We start from the raw sequence: 22892 nt of genomic DNA, 5'->3' as shown, positions 1-22892 counted from the left end.
ACAATGTAAATACACCTGTAAAGTACCAAAATCGCTGTGCCCCCCCCTCCATTTTGCACCCTGATACTTGTAGTCAGAAGTGGAGGAGGACCAGCGTTGTCTCTGCAGCCTGAGTGAAAATGGCGCTGAGCAGTGTGCTGGCTGACTGAAGAGGAAGCTCCGCCCCCGCAATGGTGCAATTTCACCTCAAAAATGTTCATATAATATTTATACTGGCAGGGGTAGGGCTGTGCCTGGGCATCTTATGCCCACTTTTATCCAGTTTGTAAGGTATTTTGCTGCCCAGGGTGCCCACCCCCCCGTGCGCCCAGCACCCTGTGTGTTATGTTGATTGAAGATCTATCTTCTTACACTCACCTGTCTTCTGGCTCTGTGAGGGGGGTGATGGCGTGCTGTGGGAGTGAGCATCTAGACACGGCTAGCGTTCAGTACTCTTCAGGCGCTAATGGTGTCCTGTCACCAGAAGCAGAGCCATGAAACTCTTTAGGAAGTTGGTTCATACTTCTGCCCCCTCAGTCCCACGAAGCAGGGAGACTGTTGCCAGCAGTAATCCCTGAAAATAAAAAACCTAACAAGTCTCCGTAGAGCTTCCCTGGTGTGCATCCAGTGTCTGTCGGGGCACATTTCTAAAAATGAGGTCTGGAGGAGGGGCATACAGGGAGGAGCCAGTTCACACCATTTGATAATTCTTAAAGTGCCCATGGCTCCTGCGGAACCATCTATACCCCATGGTCATGAAGTGGACCCCAGCATCCTCTAGGACGTATGAGAAATACGCGAGTATATAGAATTAGTAAGTTTTATCTGACTGATCTTTTCCAGTCTTATATTAATAACACCTTCCAATTATATGTAGATGGGTAACTTAAAGTGTCACTGGAGTGTTGCTTCAACCCTGTTATGTATCAGCTCATAGTAATGCTTTACTTCTGTGTGATATCTGATGTTTAACAAGCTGTGATTTGCCTGCAAAACTTTTCCCACACTCAGAGCATGGAAATGGTTTCTCACCTGTGTGACATCTATGATGTCTAACAAGTTCTGATTTATACATAAAACATTTCACACACTCAGAGCATGGATATGGTTTCTCACCTGTGTGAATTTTCTGATGTATAACAAGCTGTGATTTGCCTGCATAACTTTTCTCACACTCAGAGCATGGAAATGATTTCTCGCCTGTGTGACATCTCTGATGTATAACAAATTCTGATTTATACAGAAAACATTTCCCACACTCAGAGCATGGAAATGGTTTCTCACCTGTGTGACATCTATGATGTCTAACAAGCTGTGATTTGCTTGCAAAACTTTTCCCACACTCAGAGCATGGAAATGGTTTCTCACCTGTGTGACTTCTCTGATGTACAACAAGATGTGATTTGAATGCAAAACTATTCCCACACTCAGAGCATGGAAACGGTTTCTCACCTGTGTGACTTTTCTGATGTACAACAAGATGTGATTTGAATGCAAAACTTTTCCCACACTCAGAGCATGGAAATGGTTTCTCACCTGTGTGAGTTCTGTGATGTTTAACAAGTTCTGATTTACACAGAAAACATTTCCCACACTCAGAGCATGGAAATGTATTCTCACCTGTGTGACTTCTCTGATGTCTAACAAGCTGTGATTTTAATGCAAAACTTTTCCCACACTCAGAGCATGGAAATGGTTTCTCACCTGTGTGAGTTCTGTGATGTCTAACAAGTTCTGATTTACACAGAAAACATTTCCCACACTCAGAGCATGGAAATGATTTCTCACCTGTGTGACATCTCTGATGTAAAACAAGTTCTGATTTATACATAAAACATTTCCCACACTCAGAGCATGGATATGGTTTCTCACCTCTGTGAATTTTCTGATGTCTAACAAGATGTGATTTTAATGCAAAACTATTCCCACACTCAGAGCATGGAAACGGTTTCTCGCCTGTGTGACATCTCTGATGTATAACAAGTTCTGATTTATACAGAAAACATTCCCACACTCAGAGCATGGAAATGGTTTCTCACCTGTGTGAATTTTCTGATGTTTAACAAGCTGTCCCTTGAGTACAAAACTTTTCCCACACTCAGAGCATGGAAATGGTTTCTCACCTGTGTGATTTCTGTAATGTCTCACAAGATCTGATTTACACAGAAAACATTTCCTACACTCAGAACATGGAAATGGTCGCTCACCTGTATGACTTCTCTGATGTATAACAAGTTTTGATTTGCGTGCAAAACTTTTCCCACACTCAGAGCATGGAAATATTTTATCACATGTATGAGCTGCATGATGTGTAACAAAATCTGAGGTATTGGAAGAATAGTCATCGCGATTAGAGGGATCAGATGTATCAGCACTGATCAGTGTATCAGCACTGTGAGGTACTGGATGTATAGTTAGAGTAATGGGGATGTCTCCTGGAGAATCCTGTGTGGTGTTATCTTCTATTTTACTATCTGCAGACAAGATGAGATCTCCCTCCAAGGAATTCCTGCTTGTGCCTCCATCTGCTGGAAATAATATAACTAGTATAATGCACAGTTCTATATACAGTGCACACATATTACTCCGATCTACAGAGAATAACTAGAAAATCACATTATTCCCTGCCCCAGTGGAGCTAACAATCTACATTCCACATGACACACTAGGGTTCATATGTCAGAAGCCAATTAACCTACCAGTATGATTTTTGCAGAGCTGCAGGAAACACATACAAACTCCACACAGATAAAACATTGGTTGGGAACTGAACTCATCACTAATGCTGCGAGACAACACTGCTCACCACTACATCACCGTGTCACTATTATGAATAATGTTTAGTTGGTAAATTTCAGCTTATAAACTATGACCACATCATTACAATTATAAGTGTACCAACATCAAGTAAGACTCTTGAAGAACAGATTACATATTGTCTTCTGCTCCCAAAATCACATCTGTCATAGCCCCAGCCACAGGGACATGCAAATGGCACATCAACAATGATTATCTCTCCCCCACATAATGCAGACTCTGTTATGTAATGTACACAGGCCAGCATTACAGAACAGGAAAGTCTCTTCAGCTAGTGACATTGCTAAACCACAATATCTATCCAGACTGCCCCCACACATACATACCAGACACTTGTGGGCTGAACTACCAACATCTGCTTTCACACTACACAAAGTGCTCCAGGTGGATACGTATGTTGCAACAGCAGCCTCTATATGGTAATCTGGTCATCCCCAGGTAGAATAGTCCCACCAGACTTATGCTAGTAAATTAAGCCAATAAGTCAATCATTATAGTGACAACCTAATTACTGTTGTATGAGATACACCAGAGAGTGTGGGGAGGAGACTGATCAGGTCTCTGGGCTGGTAACACACAGTGACATGATGTGAGGGGGAGAGCAGGAGTATAATAGGGGCTGATGGCTCCTGATGTATGAGATACACCAGATAGTGTGGGGAGGAGACTGGTCAGATCTCTGGGCTGGTAACACACAGTGACATGATGTGAGGGGGAGAGCAGGAGTACAATAGGGGATGATGGCTCCTGATGTATGAGATACACCAGAGAGTGTGGGGAGGAGACTGGCCAGATCTCTGGGCTGGTAAGACAATTACATGATGTGAGGGAGAGAGCAGGAATATAATAGGGGCTGTTGTTACCCGACTCCCACATTGAGCAGATACATTTTCCTCATTAGTCTGTACTGACAGAGGAGGTTGTAGGGGAAGAGACTTCTGTAGTGATGCAGCAAGGATATGTGACTCTTTTCTGTAATAAGGATTATTACCTGTGCTGATACCTGTAGGGATTTCCTCTTCCTTACACTTCTGATCTCTCCACACATACGTCTCTTCTTCTCCCTCTATATCTTCTGCCTTCATAACAGTCACATACGTCTCTTCTCCCTCTATATCTTCTGCCTTCATATCAGTCACATACGTCTCTTCTTCTCCCTCTATATCTTCGGCCTTCATATCAGAAAGGTGCTCACCCTGAATAACAACAAAATAACACTTTAGTAATGTCTGATTACTTTAAGACTGGACAACAGAATATCACTGTATAAGACACACAGCTTCTCTACAGATCATATAGGGAGAGTGTGGTCGGAGACCCCGTCAGCCACAGGGACAATGGCGTCAGCGGCACTGAAGGGGTTATTCCTCCATGTACGGCCCCATTTAACAGACAATGGGCGCTAGGCACTCCATTCAAATGTACTAACAGCGCCGGGAGCGGAGTGTTTAAAAATGTGTCTATGTTATATCACTGCGCTGTGCGTAGTTGGAGAGTTATAAACTGCACGTTTTAGAATGTATTTGTATCCAAGATGCTCTTAGTAACTATAGGATAAGTCATGGTACACTCTCACATAGGAAGTCATATGCTCAGTAACCTCCTAGTGTGATCAGATCTTTTGATGTGTTGGTCAGGGCACCGCAGGTAATGTGCTTGGGTTCTGCAGTTCCTGTGAGAAGGTGTAAGAGTGAAATGACCAATGCTTTGGTTACATCACTTCCTGTGAAATGACCCCTAGGTGTTCTTTTGGTGTGTCTATGCTATTGGAGAAATCAGTTTGTTTTCATTGATTTCCTGAATATTCACTCCAGATACGTGAATGGCAGGGGGAAACAATTTCTATACTTTGTATAAGTTGTTTTCCTGTACCATATGTTACAAATACAGACACTACTGTAGAAACTAAAGAATCTGTGTGATCAAAGGAGAATTGTAAATTACCAGGTGGTAAAGGAAGCAGTTTAAACGACATCAAACTTTGTCTGTGTGACAGGAAGGAGGAAATTGCTTTATGCAGTTATATCCTTTTAAAATGTAATTTATTTATATTTTGTAAGATATCCTGATTGGATGGAAAAGACTCAGGTGGGACTACCCCATGAGATTCAGTGTGGTTTTACTGTATAAAAATGGTCCTGCAAGCTTTATGTGGTATATAGAATCTTCTGTCTGCAGTGATCAGCTGTATTGCTGTTGCCCCTAAAATTAGAGAACAGTTCTTTTTAAAACTATTTGAGCGAATAAACATCTTTTGCCTAAAGACGACCGCTTCATCCTCTGACCTGCAGGGTTATGTCAAACATAGCCCCGTTATTTGGCTGTTTTGGGTGCACCCAGCATCTCTAAGCTCCGCCTTCTGCCAGCTACCATTCCGTGCTTGGGCAAGCGATTACTGGGGATCAGTCAACACCACACAGGTGTGGTAAGACAGCGTGTCGACGCATACACAGCAGAACCATGGTTCCAGATGTTAGCTTAATGTTTTATTACTATATTGTGTTATAATAATCAAATGGATAAATACACATATAGGAGGTTTTTGTGTTAAATAAAGAAGTGAGTTCCAAGTAAGGGCTGAATATGTTATAAGCCTCACTATATGAAGCAGATTTAATGAACTGTATTGAGCTTAGAGACAGTCAGCAAACTTATCTGTACTATATTTATCTATATGAAGTAAAGGACAGCTGGAGACAGCAATATAAGTACAGAGTTAAGAATATACTCTGTTGGTAGGGAGAAACATCTATAGAAAGTGTATGATGTAACCAATGCTGTAAAATGAACTGTACACTGCACATTTGCTGATTACCAAAGATGGAAAGAACATATGTTATATTGAGTGTGCCCCCACCTTCGGGGACAGTAATGTGAGCTGACCACCATGACTAATATGTACAATGTGCCTTATATATGCTCTGAAGACAACACAGTAAACAGATTACTTATGAGACATACGGCTGTGTGTCTTATTGAGTTCTCTCAGCAATACATTATGACCTGATATCCAGAGGTGACATGATACTTGATGGGATCCACAGGCTACCTAGACAGCAACGATATCATTAAATGAGGGCTCTTGACGGGATGACTAACACAAGGAAAAGCATCTAATGAGAAGTTTCTGTGTTGGAAGCAAAATTGTTCTCACGGACTCTGATTTCATATTGGGTGAGTAAAACGATTGTAATACAGTCATATTTTACTCAAAATCAGACTCCCTGAGTGTAATTTTTAGTACATTATAGAGACAATAGGCATTTATGTTTTTCCTTGAACGGTCATTATAAAGAAACCCAAGTATCTTGTCACACAGCCTAGATTACTTAAATTATGTTGTATTGCGCAGCTAAAGTATTGCTTGTTGTAATCTAAGGCAGATACAGGTGTATTGCTTGCGCAGCTAAAGTTTATTGCTTGTTGTAATCAAAGGCATATACAGGTATATTGCTTAAGCTAAGGTGCATTGCTTGTTGCAGCTACAGTATAAAGATAAGGCATAAGGCGTAAGGCATATTGCAGTTGTTGTCATATGTTTGTATGAGAGTTGGGTCAGCCATTTACGGGACCTGAATGCTAGCTAGAATTTGTGGTATGCTGACCAATAGTTGATGCCATAATGAACAGCTTACTGTCTTGTCTGTGTCATGTAAAGTGTCTGTTTTAAGATAACAAGAAACGGTGTAAAGTGTATAAAGGAGGTTGGTCCATAAGGTCATCAAAGACAGCCCTTGGCACGCGCAACTGTAGGCTTGTCCTGTCACCTGTCAATGGAAGCACCTGGGTGGTCATATGAGACACAAACCTTGCCTTGCCTACACCATTGATAAAAACATTGTTACATGTTGTACAAAGTCTACAGTGGCTGAATGACTGAATCTTTGTTTATGTCTTATTAGCGCATGCGCCCACAGAACAATTGAAATTGTGTACAAAGGCGTACCAAGTTTGCAATTGTTTGCGGTACAAAGGCGTACCAAGGTTAATTATTTTGCAGTATTTACCCAGTGTTTTTTGCAACATAGATAGCAAATCAAAATAGGAAAGGCGTTTTAACAGAATTTGCTAGAATAGTGGGATATCATTTGAATGCTCAATTATTGTCAGTGCATAGAAATGAATTCTTTATAGTTAAATGATTGACTATGATGATCATATGATCATTGTAGCAGACTGGCAGTGTGCACAGCAAGTTCTCAGACATTAGTAAATGGTGAATATGGTGTTTTAAATTACATGCATTATAGATGTGGTAGGTTAAAGCCAGACAAGTTAAGTTAATTTTCAGTAGAAACAAAAATAGGCTAAGAAAGGTTTGTGTCCAAACAAAACTTATAGCCAGTGATATACAGATACTTCTCGTTCAAGGACATATCCCTCTTCACCGCAGGTGGATTCGGCCACACCCAGGGGGCTTAATTACCCCAATGGGAGGGAAAGGGAGTAGAATGAAAAAGCGCTTACCTATAGACATTGTAGCAGAGCGAGAGGGAAGGAGACGAATTAAGCGTATTAACGCTATCCTTAAAAGAGCTAATTTTCCAAAGAAAGGAATATTAGATACTCAGGCTTGGAAAAGGTTCCAGGCCACAGATGGTCACTGGTTACAAAAGAAAGGTTATTTGGACACTGTAAATATATGGCTTATTGTCTCACAAGAACTGGAAGATGAGAGAAGAATTAGACAGGATGATTGTATGTCTAATGTAATACCACCACCCTATGTTCCAATAACATGTAATGCTATTTATAATGATGGGAATGTGGAAGGGGGGTCAGCCCCCTCAGCAGTATCAATGCACACAGAGCTAAAGTCACCAGCTGTTACAGGGAGCTTATATCCCTCACTGATATCAATGCATGCAGAATCAAGGACACATGATAAAGCAGGAGTTTTAACTCCTTCAGCAACATATGCAGAACAAATGACACCTGAAAAACGTTATGTAAATACTTTAAGTTATGGAAAAAAAAAAATCCAGAAGGTACACTGGTTCTTAGGGATGTTATCCACTACCCTGAAAGAAAGTGTCTTTATTGTGGGAGATGTGTTCTGGAGGGAAGTGAAAAATGTTTCTTTTGTGGTAACTGGGTAGAGCCAAATTCAGGACCATGTGAATCACAAAATGTTAATGACGGGGGAAATGTTAAACCAAAAACTCCAGGGATATTTAGGAGGTTGTGGAACTTTGCTAGTAGTCCTAACAGAGATCCAAGAGGAATATCTCGTAAAAATTACAATGTAATGCTTGTTAGAGTTAGTAGTCATGCTAATCCCAGACATACAACTAATTTGTTACCTAGTGATAATGGTTACATTGCAGAATATGTGGAACAGGAACAGTACATACCATGGTTCCCCTCAGACATTATGCGAATTGTAAATGAGTTACCAAATATCAGAAAAAGCCCAGCAGAGTTTGAAAAAAAAATTAAACAAGTGTATCTTGTGTATAGACCGTGTTGGGTTGATTTAGAACAGATCCTTAGAGCTTCTATAGCAGGGGTGGCCAAACCAGTCCTCAAGATCTACCAACAGTACACATTTTCCAGATCACCTAGCTGGTGCACAGGTGTAGTCATTACTAATTAAGATGTGCTGCATTCATTCCTAACTGACAATTCTACAGGTCTCCAGGAGGCCTGGAAAACATGAACTGTTGGTAGATCTCGAGGACCGGTTTGGCCAGCCCTGTTCTATAGGAATAGGTGAATATAATATGCTTCTTGCCATAGCTGCTCAGGAGGCAGATGGTGATAGAGGGAAAATTGAGAATGCTCCCCTTGAAGCCAACCGCTATACTATGGCTTCAGGCTCACAACTGTTGTATAGAGTACAAGTCAGATGTCAGCAAATCAGAGACACTGCACCAGCTGAGCCTGATCTGATACAGAAAACCTCAGCATAAGGGAATATTATGACAGACTGTCTGTCAAACAAGAAAATGAAGGTTTTCCCATTGCAGAGCCTAATAATGCCAGACTGTTAAAGCCTACATTCCTTAATGGACTTAGACATGAATACAGGCAGCAGTTGTATGCTGTCAGACCAGAAGCAAATTTGATGAACATTACCTCATTAGTAGAAGTCCTAGAAGGAATTGAGGATCATGAACAGGGAAAACAGAATAAAAAAACATCCAAAGCACCAGCTGTTACTATACATGTGGTACAGGCTGCCCAGTCTAACACCAAGACACATAAGGTCCAAAACCAAAGTAGAGGTGTTAATAACTCCATACCCTACACTACAAGGGATGTACAAGGTGAAGACATGACTGGTAAATGTTTTTGGTGCAAGGTTACAGGTCATCAAAAGAAGGAATGCAGAAAATACCTTGCGTGGCTGAAGTCTAAGGATGGTGTTCCAGCTTTCACGGTAGAACGGGAATGACAGATTCCTGCTCCGGGATACACCTGCTCAAGCAACACCTACACTGACCCCAATAAAGTTACTGTTATGCTTACTCTACCTACAAGAAACACCCTGGAATGCCTTTTGGACACTGGAACAGCAGTCACTGTACTTAAGAAAACTGATGTCCCAAAAGAACTTTTAACCAATCACTATGTTAATGGGACAGGACTGGGAGGACAGCCCCTCCCTCTTCAAAGAAGTAAGCCAACTTCTCTCCTTATAAATGATGAACTTACACCTGTACCCATTGAATTTCTGACTTCACCTACATGCCCAGTGAATTTGTTGGGAGCTGATATCCTTAACGTCATGCAAGCTACTATTCAGTATACTCCACAAGGAATCAAGTACACCAGCAATATTCCAGCTATCATGAAGCCTAACATTGAAGCAGCAATTGAAGTTTACCTACTGCAAGAAACTGCCAAGTCCAGCTCAGAACTAACCCTCCCAGAATGGGTTACTTCTCAAGTTCCAGACAGACTATGGTCAAAGGGAAAGATGGATACTGGACTACTACGAGTTCAACCTGTCCACCTACAGCTCAAGCCTGGAACCATACCTGTCTCAATCAGGCAGTATCCTCTCACCCCAGTACAAACTGAAGCTATTACAAAGCAAATCCAAGCCTTTCAAGAAAATGGGATAATTGTCCAGTGTAGATCCCCATGGAATACTCCATTGTTTCCTATAAAAAAGAAAGTTGGTCAAGGTCAAGGTCAAAATGAAGCACAAGAAGTACAATATAGACTTGTTCATGATCTAAGAGAAGTCAACAAGAGACTGGTGATCAATTCTCCTATTGTGCCAAATCCTCATACCTTGCTGAACCAGATCCCACCTTCAGGGGCCTGGTTTACGGTAATTGATTTGGCCAACGCATATTTTTCTGTACCGATCACTGAAGAATCACAGGCAATGCTAGCCTTCACCCATGATGGAAGACAGTACTGTTGGACCAGACTTCCACAAGGAGGAGCAACCAGTCCATCAGACTACACCGAAGCAATGTCACTCATCTTACAAGCTTGGAGACCAGTGTTTCCAGAAAACACCCAGCTCATACAGTATGTAGATGATCTACTGCTATCCACAAGCACAGAAGACCAATGTAAACAAGAGACTGTATCACTGTTGAAATTTTTGGAAGAACAAAACTGCAGAGCTTCCAAAGCAAAGCTTCAACTATGCCAGAAGAAGGTCATCTTCCTTGGTCACTGTATCTCACAAGGAGCCAGACACCTTACAGAAGAAAGGAAACGGCTTATTCTACAAACCAAAGTACCAAAGACTATTAAACAGACCAGATCATTCCTAGGTCTTGTTGGGTACTGCAGAGAATGGATACCACATGCTTCTATCTACATGCCAGTTTTGTATGACAGCACAAAGAAAGATGCTCCAATCTACACCACAGAACAAGTTGAAGAAGCAGTTCAGAACCTTAAGGCTGCCATAGCATCTTCACCGGCTTTGGGTCTGCCAGACTACACCAAGCCATTTACTCTTTATTGCCATGAGGAAAGAGGTCATGCACTTGGAGTCATTACACAGACGCATGGAAGCAAGCAATGCCCAGTGGCTTATCTTTCAAGCAAACTGGACAACATTATCCAAGGAGCACCCACCTGCATCAGAGCAGTTGCAGCAACAGCAGTTCTCAAACAGAAATGCATAGACATTGTGCTTAATCATGAACTGATCATTCAGGTACCACATGCGGTGACTGAAATACTACAGCAAGCCAGAACCAAGCACTTATCAGCTGCAAGACTCACCAAGTATGAAGTAGCTCTACTAAGTGCCACAAATGTCACCATTAAAAGATGCACCACCCTCAACCCAGCAACTCTACTACCGGCCCTATTGCAGGAAAAAGGAGCAGAGTATGAATCTCTAGATTCAAAAGGAGGGAGAAGAGAGACATATAATATCTCTAGCAATGGTACCCAGAATAACCAGGATGATGTGGACCACATGAACTATGGGAATACAGAAAGTGATAAAAATATACACAATACAAATTTTTCCCATGACTGCATGGCTCTGATGGAACAAGAGACTCAACTGTTACCTCATGTCACAGACACAGCCCTTCCTGATGCCCAGCACAACCTCTATGTGGATGGATCAAGATACTATGATAATGGAACCCCATATACAGGGTATGCTGTTACAACAGAGACTGATATCATTGAATCAGGAAGTTTACCAGCACAGTTATCAGCACAAGCTGCAGAGCAAATAGCTCTCACTAAAGCTCTGGAGTATGCAGAAAACACAACAGCTAATATATACACAGACTCCAGATATGCTTGGGGAATTATGCAAGATTATGGCCAGATTTGGAAAAGCAGAGACTTCAAGAAAGTTACAGGAAAACAGATACAGCATGCAGATCTGATAAAGAAACTATTTGAAGCTCTGGACAAGCCAACCAAAGTAGCCATCATAAAAATCCAAGCACACACCAAGAACCAAACTAAAGAAACAAGAGGAAATAACTTGGCGGATGCCGAAGCAAAGAGAGCAGCCAAAAGCTCTGACAAATCAGAAGTACAAATAATGCTAGCTGAAGATGAAACTCAGAACCCAGCACACATGGCTGATCTACAGCAACTCATCATTTTCCAGAATCAAGCAGGTCCCTTAGAAAAAGCCACATGGCAAAAGAAGGGAGCCATACAAGACCAAGATACAGGACTCTGGAAAACAGAAGATAAGACATGTTTGCCAAGAGTGCTATATTCAGCTATGTGCCAAGTAAGCCATGGAATTACCCATGCAGGAAAAGATCAAATGACGAGACAAGTCAACCAAAAATGGATAGCCCTAGGATTCCAAGGTGCAGCAGAAAAGCACACACAAGCATGTTGGATATGTGGAATTTCAAATCCAGGAAGTAGAACCAAGACTCCAGCAGGAGCCATTCCAAAAGCCAATATGCCATTTCAGAGACTACAGATAGACTATATTCAGATGCCAACTCAAGGCCCGTTCCAGTTTGTACTGGTTTGTGTCGATACCTTCTCCAAATGGGTAGAGGTCTTCCCAGTAGCCAAAGCCACAGCAAAGAATACAGCAAAGAAAATATTGACTGAAATAGTATGCAGGTACGGAGTACCAGAAGTGATTGAATCAGATAGAGGAAGTCACTTCACAGGAGCAGTCATGACTCATATCATGGAGGACATGGGCATACGACAGGCCTTCCACACGGCCTACCGTCCACAGGCAAGTGGATTAGTGGAGAGAACGAACTATAGCATCAAGGCAAAGCTCATGAAGGCTATGCAAGACACAGGGAAGGGATGGGTTGACTGTTTGCCTTTGGCACTATTTAGTCTTAGAACTGCACCTAACAAAAAGTTAGGTTATTCACCATATAAAATCTTGTTTGGTAGTACAGGTTGAGTCTCCCTTATCCAAAATGCTTGGGACCAGAGGTATTTTGGATATGGGATTTTTCCGTATTTTGGAATAATTGCATACCATAATGAGATACCATGGTTATGGGACCTAAATCTAAGCACAGAATGCATTTATGTTACATATACACCTTATACACACAGCTTGAAGGTAATTTTAGCCAATATTTTTTATAACATTGTGCATTAAACAAAGTGTGTGAACATTCACACAATTCATTTATGTTTCATATACACCTTATACACACAGCCTAAAGGTCATGTAATACAATATTATTAATAACTTTGTGTATTAAACAAAGTTTGTGCACATTAAGCCATCAAAAAACAAAGGTTTCACGATCTCACTCTCACTCAACCTGTATACCTAAGATAGGATTTTATTATCCACAGGAATTGCAGCATAAACATGGTGATTTAACTGCTTATGTGAAAAGTCTAACTGAGAGACTAACCCATCTTCATGTTGTAGCACATGATTCCCTTCCAGATTCTACTGCAGATCAGAATCCACATCATCTCCAGCCAGGAGATTGGGTGTACCTGAAGAGACACGTGAGGAAATCTCTGGAGCCCAGATATGATGGCCCATTCCAGGTGTTACTAACTACACCAACATCTGTGAAATTGAAGGACAGAGAGGCTTGGGTGCATGCATCACACTGCAAACTTTTGAAAGTTAAGTTTGGATAAGAAGAAACAAAAAAAATGTACAAATTACTAGGCCCCAGGCCAGATAAAGCACTTTGGGGAATAATATTGGGTGTCCCACTGGTAACAGTAGGCACTATTCTTGCCATATACGTTGTAGTTGGGGAAAAAGATTGTATGTGTAACAAGAAACTGACAGGTCAAAACCACACATACAAGAAAAACATAAGTGATGAAATAAGGCAACACAAAAGAGAGTTACATGACATTTTGGAGAAAGGAGGAGGCAGTGAAGTGAACGTCACACGCCAGGAAAGGGAAGTAAAAAACCCTATCCATGAATGCAGAAATCTGTCACTCACCCCAAAATGTATTTGTGAGCACTGTGGACATCCACCAGAGGAGTCATGTACAGAATGGTGTAAGGCCCCTAGTGGATCAGACCAAAACATGTTGCTACAGTTAGTAGGGAATGCCCTTGATACAACAAATTGTTGGGTCTGCTCTCATGGTCCCACTTCAGCAGGAGGGGGAGAGTGGACATTCCTTCCCATCACATTTGAGGAATGGGAGGAATTTCAAGAAGACTACACTGATGAAGTATTATTTAAGGCAAGATCAGATAGATATTTTAACCAGAAACCACCTAAGTTGCTAGCACATCTAGTTACCCCAGAGGTATTCTTTTGCATTGAATTTGAAGAAAGGGAAAGTGCGGTTGACCACAGACAGGTTCAACAGTATTCATCAAATGTCTACTTAGGAACATTTTACCCTTGTACTATAGCCCCATTCAGAGTAGGTGGTGTAAAGGGGGAGACAAAGCCAGGAGAAGCTCCATACCCCATAACCCTAACAACCTATAGAGGGACACCACTTGAAGGGAGATCAATGATCAACATTGGAGTATGGCCAGGACCAGATTTCCCTAACTGGATGAATGAGACGGGAAGCACCCCTTCTCAGTTAATGGTACATGGAGATACCAGAGTAGGACTAGAGAACATAAAAAGAATGTGGGACTATATAGCCCCTTAGCTTCCAAGAGATCTGTATTTTCTATGTGGAAAATATGCCTATAAGTGGCTCAACTATGGTGATTATGGGAATTGCACCTTAGGATGCATAGTACCATTAGCAAGAGCAATAGATCATGAGGAGCTGAAAGAAATGATTAAAAACCAAAAAGGGCAAGTGAACAAGTATAGCCCTATGCACAGAGGTAGGAGAGGTAAAGCAAGCAGGGAGAAATGCAAAGAAACTAATCTATGCACCCTGGCATGAGAGAATGTGATTTTTGGATCTCTTTGGGTCAAACTCATATTATAGAGTTGAATCTCCTGCAGGACTCTTGGATGACATTACTGAAATTTATGATAGTACCTTCAGATATGTAGGTAAAGAAATTCAAGAAATAAAAAAAATAAGAATTTACTTACCGATAATTCTATTTCTCGGAGTCCGTAGTGGATGCTGGGGTTCCTGAAAGGACCATGGGGAATAGCGGCTCCGCAGGAGACAGGGCACAAAAGTTAAGCTTTAGGATCAGGTGGTGTGCACTGGCTCCTCCCCCTATGACCCTCCTCCAAGCCTCAGTTAGGATACTGTGCCCGGACGAGCACACAATAAGGAAGGATTTTGAATCCCGGGTAAGACTCATACCAGCCACACCAATCACACTGTACAACCTGTGATCTGAACCCAGTTAACAGTATGAGAACAGAGGAGCCTCTGAAAGATGGCTCACTACAACAATAACCCGATTTAGTTAACAATAACTATGTACAAGTATTGCAGATAATCCGCACTTGGGATGGGCTCCCAGCATCCACTACGGACTCCGAGAAATAGAATTATCGGTAAGTAAATTCTTATTTTCTCTATCGTCCTAGTGGATGCTGGGGTTCCTGAAAGGACCATGGGGATTATACCAAAGCTCCCAAACGGGCGGGAGAGTGCGGATGACTCTGCAGCACCGAATGAGAGAACTCCAGGTCCTCCTTAGCCAGGGTATCAAATTTGTAGGATTTTACAAACGTGTTCTCCCCCAACCACGTAGCCGCTCGGCAAAGTTGTAAAGCCGAGACCCCTCGGGCAACTGCCCAAGATGAGCCCACCTTCCTTGTGGAATGGGCATTTACAGATTTTTGGCTGTGGCAAGCCTGCCACAGAATGTGCAAGCTGAATTGTACTACAAATCCAACGAGCAATAGTCTGCTTAGAAGCAGGGGCACCCAGCTTGTTGGGTGCATACAGGATAAAACAGCAAGTCAGATTTCCTGACTCCAGCCGACCTGGAAAACTATATTTTCAGGGCCCTGACAACATCCAGCAACTTGGAGTCCTCCAAGTCCCTAGTAGCCGCAGGTACCACAATAAGCTGGTTCAGGTGAAACGCTGACACCACCTTAGGGATAAACTGGGGACGAGTCCGCAGCTTTGCTCTGTCCGAATGGACAATCAGATATGGCTTTGTGAGACAAAACCGCCAATTTTGACACTCGCCTGGCCGAGGCCAGGACCAACCGCATGTTCACTTTCCATGTGAGATATATCAAATCCACAGATTTGAGTGGTTTAAACCAATGTGATTTTTGGAATCCCCAAAACTACGTTGAGATCCCCCAGTGCCACTGGAGACATCAAAAGGGGTTGTATATGCAGTACTCCCTTGACAAACTTCTGGACTTCAGGAACTGAAGCCAATTCTTTCTGGAAGAAAATCGACAGGCCGAAATTTGAACCTTAATGGACCCCAATTTGAGGCCCATAGACACTCCTGTTTGCAGGAAATATAGGAATTAACCTAGTTGAAATTCTTCCGTGAAGCCTTCCTGGCCTCACACCATGGAACATATTTTCACCTAAACTGTGATAATGTTGTGCGGTCACCTCCTTCCTGGCTCTGACCAGGGTAGGGATGACCTCTTCCGGAATGCCTTTTTCCCTTAGGATCCGGCGTTCACCCGCCCCTGCGTCAACGCAGCTGCGGTAAGTCTTGGAACAGACATGATTCTTGCTGAATCAAGACCCTTCTTATCTCTTGAAGTTCCGGTTACCAAGTCCTTCTTGGCCAAACCGGAGCCACGAGTATAATTCTTACTCCTCTCCTTCCTATAATTCTCAATACCCTGGGTATGAGAGGCAGAGGAGGGAACACATACCCAACTGGTACACCCACGGTGTCACCAGAGCGACCCAGCTATTGCCTGAGGGTCTCTTGACCTGGTGCTTCAGGTGGGACGCCATCTTATGACCACCTTTGGTCTTTCCCAACGGTTTACAATCATGTGGAAACTTCCAGATGAAGTTCCCACTTTTCCGAGTGGAATTCATTCCTGCTGAGGAAATTCAGTTTTCCACTCCCGGAATGAACACTGCTGACAGTGTTATCACATGATTTTTCGCTCAGCGAAAAGTTCTTGCTGTCATTGCCCTCCTGCTTCTTGTGCCGCCCCGTCTGTTTACGTGGGCGACTGCCATGATGATGTCCGACCAGATCAGCACCGACTGACTTTGAAGCAGAGGTCTTCCTAGGCTCAGAGTATTGTAAATTTCTCTTAGCTCCAGTATATTCATGTGGAGAAAAGTCTCCAGACTTGACCACACTCCTTGGAAATTTCTTCCCTGTGTGACTGCTTCCCAGCCTCTCAGGCTGGCATCCGTGGTCACCAGAACACAGTCCTGAATGCTGAATGTGCTGTCCTCTAGAAGATGAGCACTCTGCAGCCCCCACAGAAGAGACACCCTTGTCCTTGGAGACAGGATTATCTGCTGATGCATCTGAAGATGCGATCCGGACCATTCGTCCAGCAAATCCCCCTGAAAATTTTTTGCGTGAGATCTGCCGAATGGAATTGCTTCGTAAGAAGCCACCATTTTTCCCAGGACTCCTGTGCATTGATGCACTGATACTTGGCCTGGTTTTAGGAGGTTTCAAACTAGTTCGGATAGCTCCCTGGCTTTCTCCTCCAGGAGAAACACCTTTTTCTGGACTATGCCCAGAATCATTCCTAGGAACAGCAGACGTATCGTCGGAAAAACGCTGCGACTTTTGGAATATTTAGAATCCACTCGTGCTGTCGTAGAACTACTTTAGATAGTGCTATTCCGACCTCCAACTGTTCTCTGGACCTTTCCCTTTTCAGGATATCGTCCAAGTAAGGGATAATTAAGATGCCCTTTTCTTTGAAGATAATCATCTTTTCGGCCATTACCTTGGTAAAGGCCCGAGGTGCCGTGGATAATTCAACGGCAGCGTCAGAAACTGATATTGACAGTTCTGTACCACGAACCATAGGTACCCTTGTTGAGAAGGGCAAATTTGGACATGGAGGTAATCCTTGATGTCCAGGGACACCATATAGTCCCCTTTTTTCCGGTTCGCTATCACTGTTCTGAGTGACTCCATCTTGATTTGAACCTTTGTATGTAAGTGTTCAAAGATTTCAGATTTAGAATATGTCTCACCAAGCCGTCTGGCTTCAGTAACACAATATAGTGTGGAAGACTAATACCCTTTTCCTTGACTGTAGGAGGGGTACTTTGATTATCACCTGCTGGAAATACAGCTTGTGAATTTTTTTCAATACTGCCTCCCTGTCGGAGGGAGCCTTTGGTAAAGCAGACTTCAGGAACCTGCGAGGAAAAGATGTCTCGAATCTCCAAACTGTACCCCTGGGATAATACTTTGTACGATCTAGGGGTCAACTTGCGAGTGATCCCACTGCACGCTGAGACTCTTGAGACGACCCCCCACCTCACCTGAGTCAGCTTGCACGGCCCCAGCGTCCTGCTGAGGACTTGGCAGACTCGGTGGAGGGCTTCTGTTCCTGGAAAGGGGCTGCCTTCTGCAGTCTACTTCCCTTTCCTCTATGTCTGGGCAGATATGACTGGCCTTTTGCCCGCATGCCCTTATGGGAACGGAAGGATTGAGGCTGAAAAGACAGTGTCTTTTTCTGCTGAGATGTGACTTGGGGTAAAAAGGTTGGATTTCCCAGCTGTTGCCGTGGCCCCCAGGTCCGATGGACCGACCCCAAGTACCTCCTCTCCTTTATACGACCATACTTTCATGTGCCGTATGGGATCTGCATCACCTGACCACTGTCGTGTCCATAACATCTTCTGGCAGATATGGACAACGCACTTATCTTGATGCCAGAGTGCAAATATCCCTCTGTGCATCTCGCATATATATATATATATATATATAGACTGCATCCTATTAAATGCTCTATATCACTAAAATATTTTCAGTCAGGGAATCCGACCAAGCCAACCCAGCACTGCATTTCCAGGCTGAGGCGATCGCTGGTCGCAGTATAACCACCGTATGTGTGTATATACTTTTTAGGATATTACTCCAGCTTCATATCAGCTGGCTCCTTGAGGGCGGCTGTATCTGGAGACGGTAACGCCACATGATAAGCGCGTGAGCGCCTTATCCACCCTAAGGGGTGTTTCCCAACGCGCCCTAACTTCTGGCGGGAAAAGGTATAACGCCAATATTTGATATCGGGGTAAACCCACGCCTCATCACACACTTCATTTTATTTTATCTGATTCAGGAAAAACTACAGTAGTTTTTTCACTCCCACATAATACCCATCTTTGTGGTACTTGTAGTATCAGAAATATGTAACACCTCCTTCATTGCCCTTAACGTGTGGCCCTAATGAGGAATACGTTTGTTTATTCACCGTCGACACTGGATTCAGTGTCCGTGTCGACCGACTAAGGCCTTAAACGGTCGTTTTAAACCCCTGACGGTGTTTTTGAGACGTCTGGACCGGTACTAATTGTTTGTCGGCCGTCTCATGTCGTCAACCGACCTTGCAGCGTGTTGACATTATCACGTAATTCCCTAAATAAGCCATCCATTCCGGTGTCGACTCCCTAGAGAGTGACATCACCATTACAGGCAATTGCTCCGCCTCCTCACCAACATCGTCCTCATACATGTCGACACACACGTACCGACACACCAGCACACACACAGGGAATGCTCTGATAGAGGACAGGACCCACTAGCCCTTTGGAGAGACAGAGGGAGAGTTTGCCAGCACACACCAAAAACGCAATAATTATATAGGGACAACCTTATATAAGTGTTTTCCCTTATAGCATCTTTATATATATTTCTAACGCCAAATTAGTGCCCCCCCTCTCTGTTTTAACCCTGTTTCTGTAGTGCAGTGCAGGGGAGAGCCTGGGAGCCTTCCCTCCAGCCTTTCTGTGAGGGAAAATGGCGCTGTGTGCTGAGGAGATAGGCCCCGCCCCCTATTTCGGCGGGCTCGTCTCCCGCTCTTCAACGGATTCTGGCAGGGGTTAAATATCTCCATATAGCCCCCGGAGGCTATATGTGAGGCATTTTTTGCCAAATAACAGGTTTCCATTGCTGCCCAGGGCGCCCCCCCCCAGCGCCCTGCACCCTCAGTGACTGCCGTGTGAAGTGTGCTGAGAGCAATGGCGCACAGCTGCAGTGCTGTGCGCTACCTTAAGAAGACTGAAGAGTCTTCTGCCGCCGATTTCTGGACCTCTTCTCTTTTCGGCATCTGCAAGGGGGCCGGCGGCGCGGCTCCGGTGACCCATCCAGGCTGTACCTGTGATCGTCCCTCTGGAGCTAATGTCCAGTAGCCTAAGAAGCCAATCCATCCTGCACGCAGGTGAGTTCACTTCTTCTCCCCTAAGTCCCTCGATGCAGTGATCCTGTTGCCAGCAGGACTCACTGTAAAATAAAAAACCTAAAACTAAACTTTTCTAAGCAGCTCTTTAGGAGAGCCACCTAGATTACACCCTTCTCGGCCGGGCACAAAAACCTAACTGGGGCTTGGAGGAGGGTCATAGGGGGAGGAGCCAGTGCACACCACCTGATCCTAAAGCTTAACTTTTGTGCCCTGTCTCCTGCGGAGCCGCTATTCCCCATGGTCCTTTCAGGAACCCCAGCATCCACTAGGACGATAGAGAAAGAACAGTTACAACACAGGCTTTTGTTGGATTATTTAACAGCTCAGACAGGAGGTTATTGCATGACCTTGTATACACAGACAGGAAAGTTGTGTTGTACATTTATTACCAATGAAACAGATAATGCTCAAGAAATAGTGGAAAAACATGTACAAGAGATAGAAGATGCAAAGCTGACCTATGCCAACAAACATAACATCCCTGACACTCTAGAGGGTGAATGGGGTTGGCTGTCATGGCTGAATCCAGTTACATGGTTCAGTGGAATTAAAGGATGGATTGTAGGAATCCTAATGTTTTTGTTGAAAGCAGTTGGAATTGCAATTTTATTAGATTTGTGTTTTAAGATGCTGCTTTGTTTTTTTTTCAGTTTGCCAGAAACGAGTAAAGGATGCTTTGGACACCTTCAAATATAAGTCAATACAGAAGCGTCTAGCGAAGCAGGTCCAACAACAGTCTGCCCTAATGGATATGAATCAAAGGTCTACCAACCAAAGCCAAGACAAAGACACCAATTCTGTGACAAATAGGGTGTAGCTTCCTACCTGTAGGGAGATAGGTAGCCATCAGTATCATTAGAGTAGACTGTTATTGCATAGACTTGTTAGGAATGTGCTAGATAAACCTGTAATCTTTGATTTATTATAAAAAGGAGGGAAATGTTAGCTTAATGTTTTATTACTATATTGTGTTATAATAATCAAATGGATAAATACACATATAGGAGGTTTTTGTGTTAAATAAAGAAGTGAGTTCCAAGTAAGGGCTGAATATGTTATAAGCCTCACTATATGAAGCAGATTTAATGAACTGTATTGAGCTTAGAGACAGTCAGCAAACTTATCTGTACTATATTTATCTATATGAAGTAAAGGACAGCTGGAGACAGCAGTATAAGTACAGAGTTAAGAATATACTCTGTTGGTAGGGAGAAACATCTATAGAAAGTGTATGATGTAACCAATGCTGTAAAATGAACTGTACACTGCACATTTGCTGATTACCAAAGATGGAAAGAACATATGTTATATTGAGTGTGTCCCCACCTTCGGGGACAGTAATGTGAGCTGACCACCATGACTAATATGTACAATGTGCCTTATATATGCTCTGAAGACAACACAGTAAACAGATTACTTATGAGACATACGGCTGTGTGTCTTATTGAGTTCTCTCAGCAATACATTATGACCTGATATCCAGAGGTGACATGATACTTGAAGGGATCCACAGGCTACCTAGACAGCAACGATATCACAGACGCCACAGGAAGAAGTCTGGTGGTGGCAGCATAGTACCCGCCCACTGCGCAGTGGGTGGAGTCAGTAACACGCGGTTACTGGCGGTAAGCGGGAATCCCATAAATGGACAGGTCCCGTGTGACCTGGACTCCATTCTGTGACATTGGGACGCGAGGTGGTGAGTGCTGTCGCAGGTGTCCGGTCACAGATAGTCACTTTGGTTTATTGGTGAGACCCTAAATCCCACCTACCTTATCCTCCTGTGGGATCCTGTGATTCTCCTTTGTACAGTCCTGGGAATACAGAGGATGGGGACATCTCTCTGGGGTAGCTCTGTTACTGGGCCCATCTGTAGGAGACACACAGTGACTGAGTACAGTGTATATATGTGATTATCAGATGATGTGTGTATATAGGGCCCCCCATACCTGCTCTCCCCTGTACAATACATGACAGTCTCCTCTTACCCAGTGATGTGAGGGGCCGGTGATTCTCCATCATCACGTCCTTGTACAGACCCCTGTGTTCCTCTATATATTCCCCCTCCTGCATGGAGAGATGGACAGTGACATCCTGACACCTTATAGGCACCTGACACACCCAATGATACACACTATAGAAAATGAACATCGTCACAGGTTATCCTGACATTCTTAGTGTTATGTTAGTCAATGTGAATTTAAGGAGATGCTACCTACTACCACAGTGTATACACAAAGAGCAGAAATCTGCAGCTGAATGGGCGCCGGTCACTTCTCATATATAAAACACAAGCTTTTATTAAAAAATATTAAAATAATAGAACTCCTCACAAAACAGCCCATAAAATAACAAACGCAGAGGTTATGGTAGACTTACCTATATCACCCTTTCTCTGAAGTCCACAGGTACTACCTTGGGATATATAGTAGCGACAGCGGAACGGGCACCAAACAGTTAAGCTTTTCAGACTCCCAGGATGCAATGGGCCAGCCCCCTATATCCCTGCCTCCCGATTCAGGCAATTCAGTTTATTCCAAAGCTCAAGGCAGGAGCAGTTCAAGAGAAGACCTATTCAGGTGATAAGAACATACACACACTTCTATACCAAAGGACAGGAAGAGGTTAGTAAGCTAACAGATTTTCAAATCAGGTGCCTCTGGGTGGGATTCTCTGTGGACTTCAGAGAAAGAGGGTTGTCTAGGTAAGTCTACCATAACCTCTGCTTTCTCTATCAGGGTCCACAGTGATCCACAGGATCTACCTTGGGACGTCCCAAAGTAGCTACTAGTGGAGGGAATTCTCCTGATTGCAAAGGAGAATCCTTCGCCTCAAATGCAGCATCCTGAGAGGCAAATGTGTCAAAGGCATAATGTCTAATGAATGTGTTAATGGATGTTTTAATGGATG

The 22892-nt window shown here is 43.3% G+C and overlaps 1 protein-coding gene across 2 annotated transcripts; it reads right to left on the bottom strand.

Moving 5' to 3' along the window:
• Positions 1-1887: 1887 nt before the first annotated feature.
• On the bottom strand, positions 1888-22137 carry LOC134992601 (zinc finger protein 41 homolog). 2 transcript variants are annotated; one of them, XM_063950792.1, is made up of 4 exons: positions 21971-22137; positions 21755-21852; positions 3788-3992; positions 1888-2504 (listed from the first exon to the last, which is right to left on the bottom strand). In XM_063950792.1, the coding sequence occupies exons 1-4, from the start codon at positions 22131-22133 to the stop codon at positions 1888-1890; spliced, it is 1083 nt and encodes a 360-aa protein (XP_063806862.1). In that variant the 5' UTR covers positions 22134-22137. The 2 variants fall into 2 exon arrangements, with proteins under 2 accessions (XP_063806862.1, XP_063806861.1); XM_063950791.1 differs by having other exon boundaries at positions 1888-2507; positions 21971-22136.
• Positions 22138-22892: the final 755 nt, after the last annotated feature.

The sequence above is a fragment of the Pseudophryne corroboree genome, unplaced genomic scaffold (assembly GCF_028390025.1).
Source record: "Pseudophryne corroboree isolate aPseCor3 unplaced genomic scaffold, aPseCor3.hap2 scaffold_1212, whole genome shotgun sequence".
Lineage (NCBI taxonomy): Eukaryota > Metazoa > Chordata > Amphibia > Anura > Myobatrachidae > Pseudophryne > Pseudophryne corroboree.
The sequence above is the reverse complement of the archived record's forward strand: the minus strand, read 5'-3'. Positions and strand labels throughout refer to the sequence as shown.

Coding starts and splice junctions, on each gene's coding strand:
- LOC134992601 (XM_063950791.1), bottom strand. CDS start 22,133: ATGTTCATTTTCTATAGTGTGTATCATTGGGTGTGTCAGGTGCCTATA. Junction 21,853..21,970: donor CCGGCCCCTCACATCACTGG/GTAAGAGGAGAC, acceptor TGTCTCCTACAG/ATGGGCCCAGTAACAGAGCT. Junction 3,993..21,754: donor GGATCCCACAGGAGGATAAG/GTAGGTGGGATT, acceptor GTTGTTATTCAG/GGTGAGCACCTTTCTGATAT.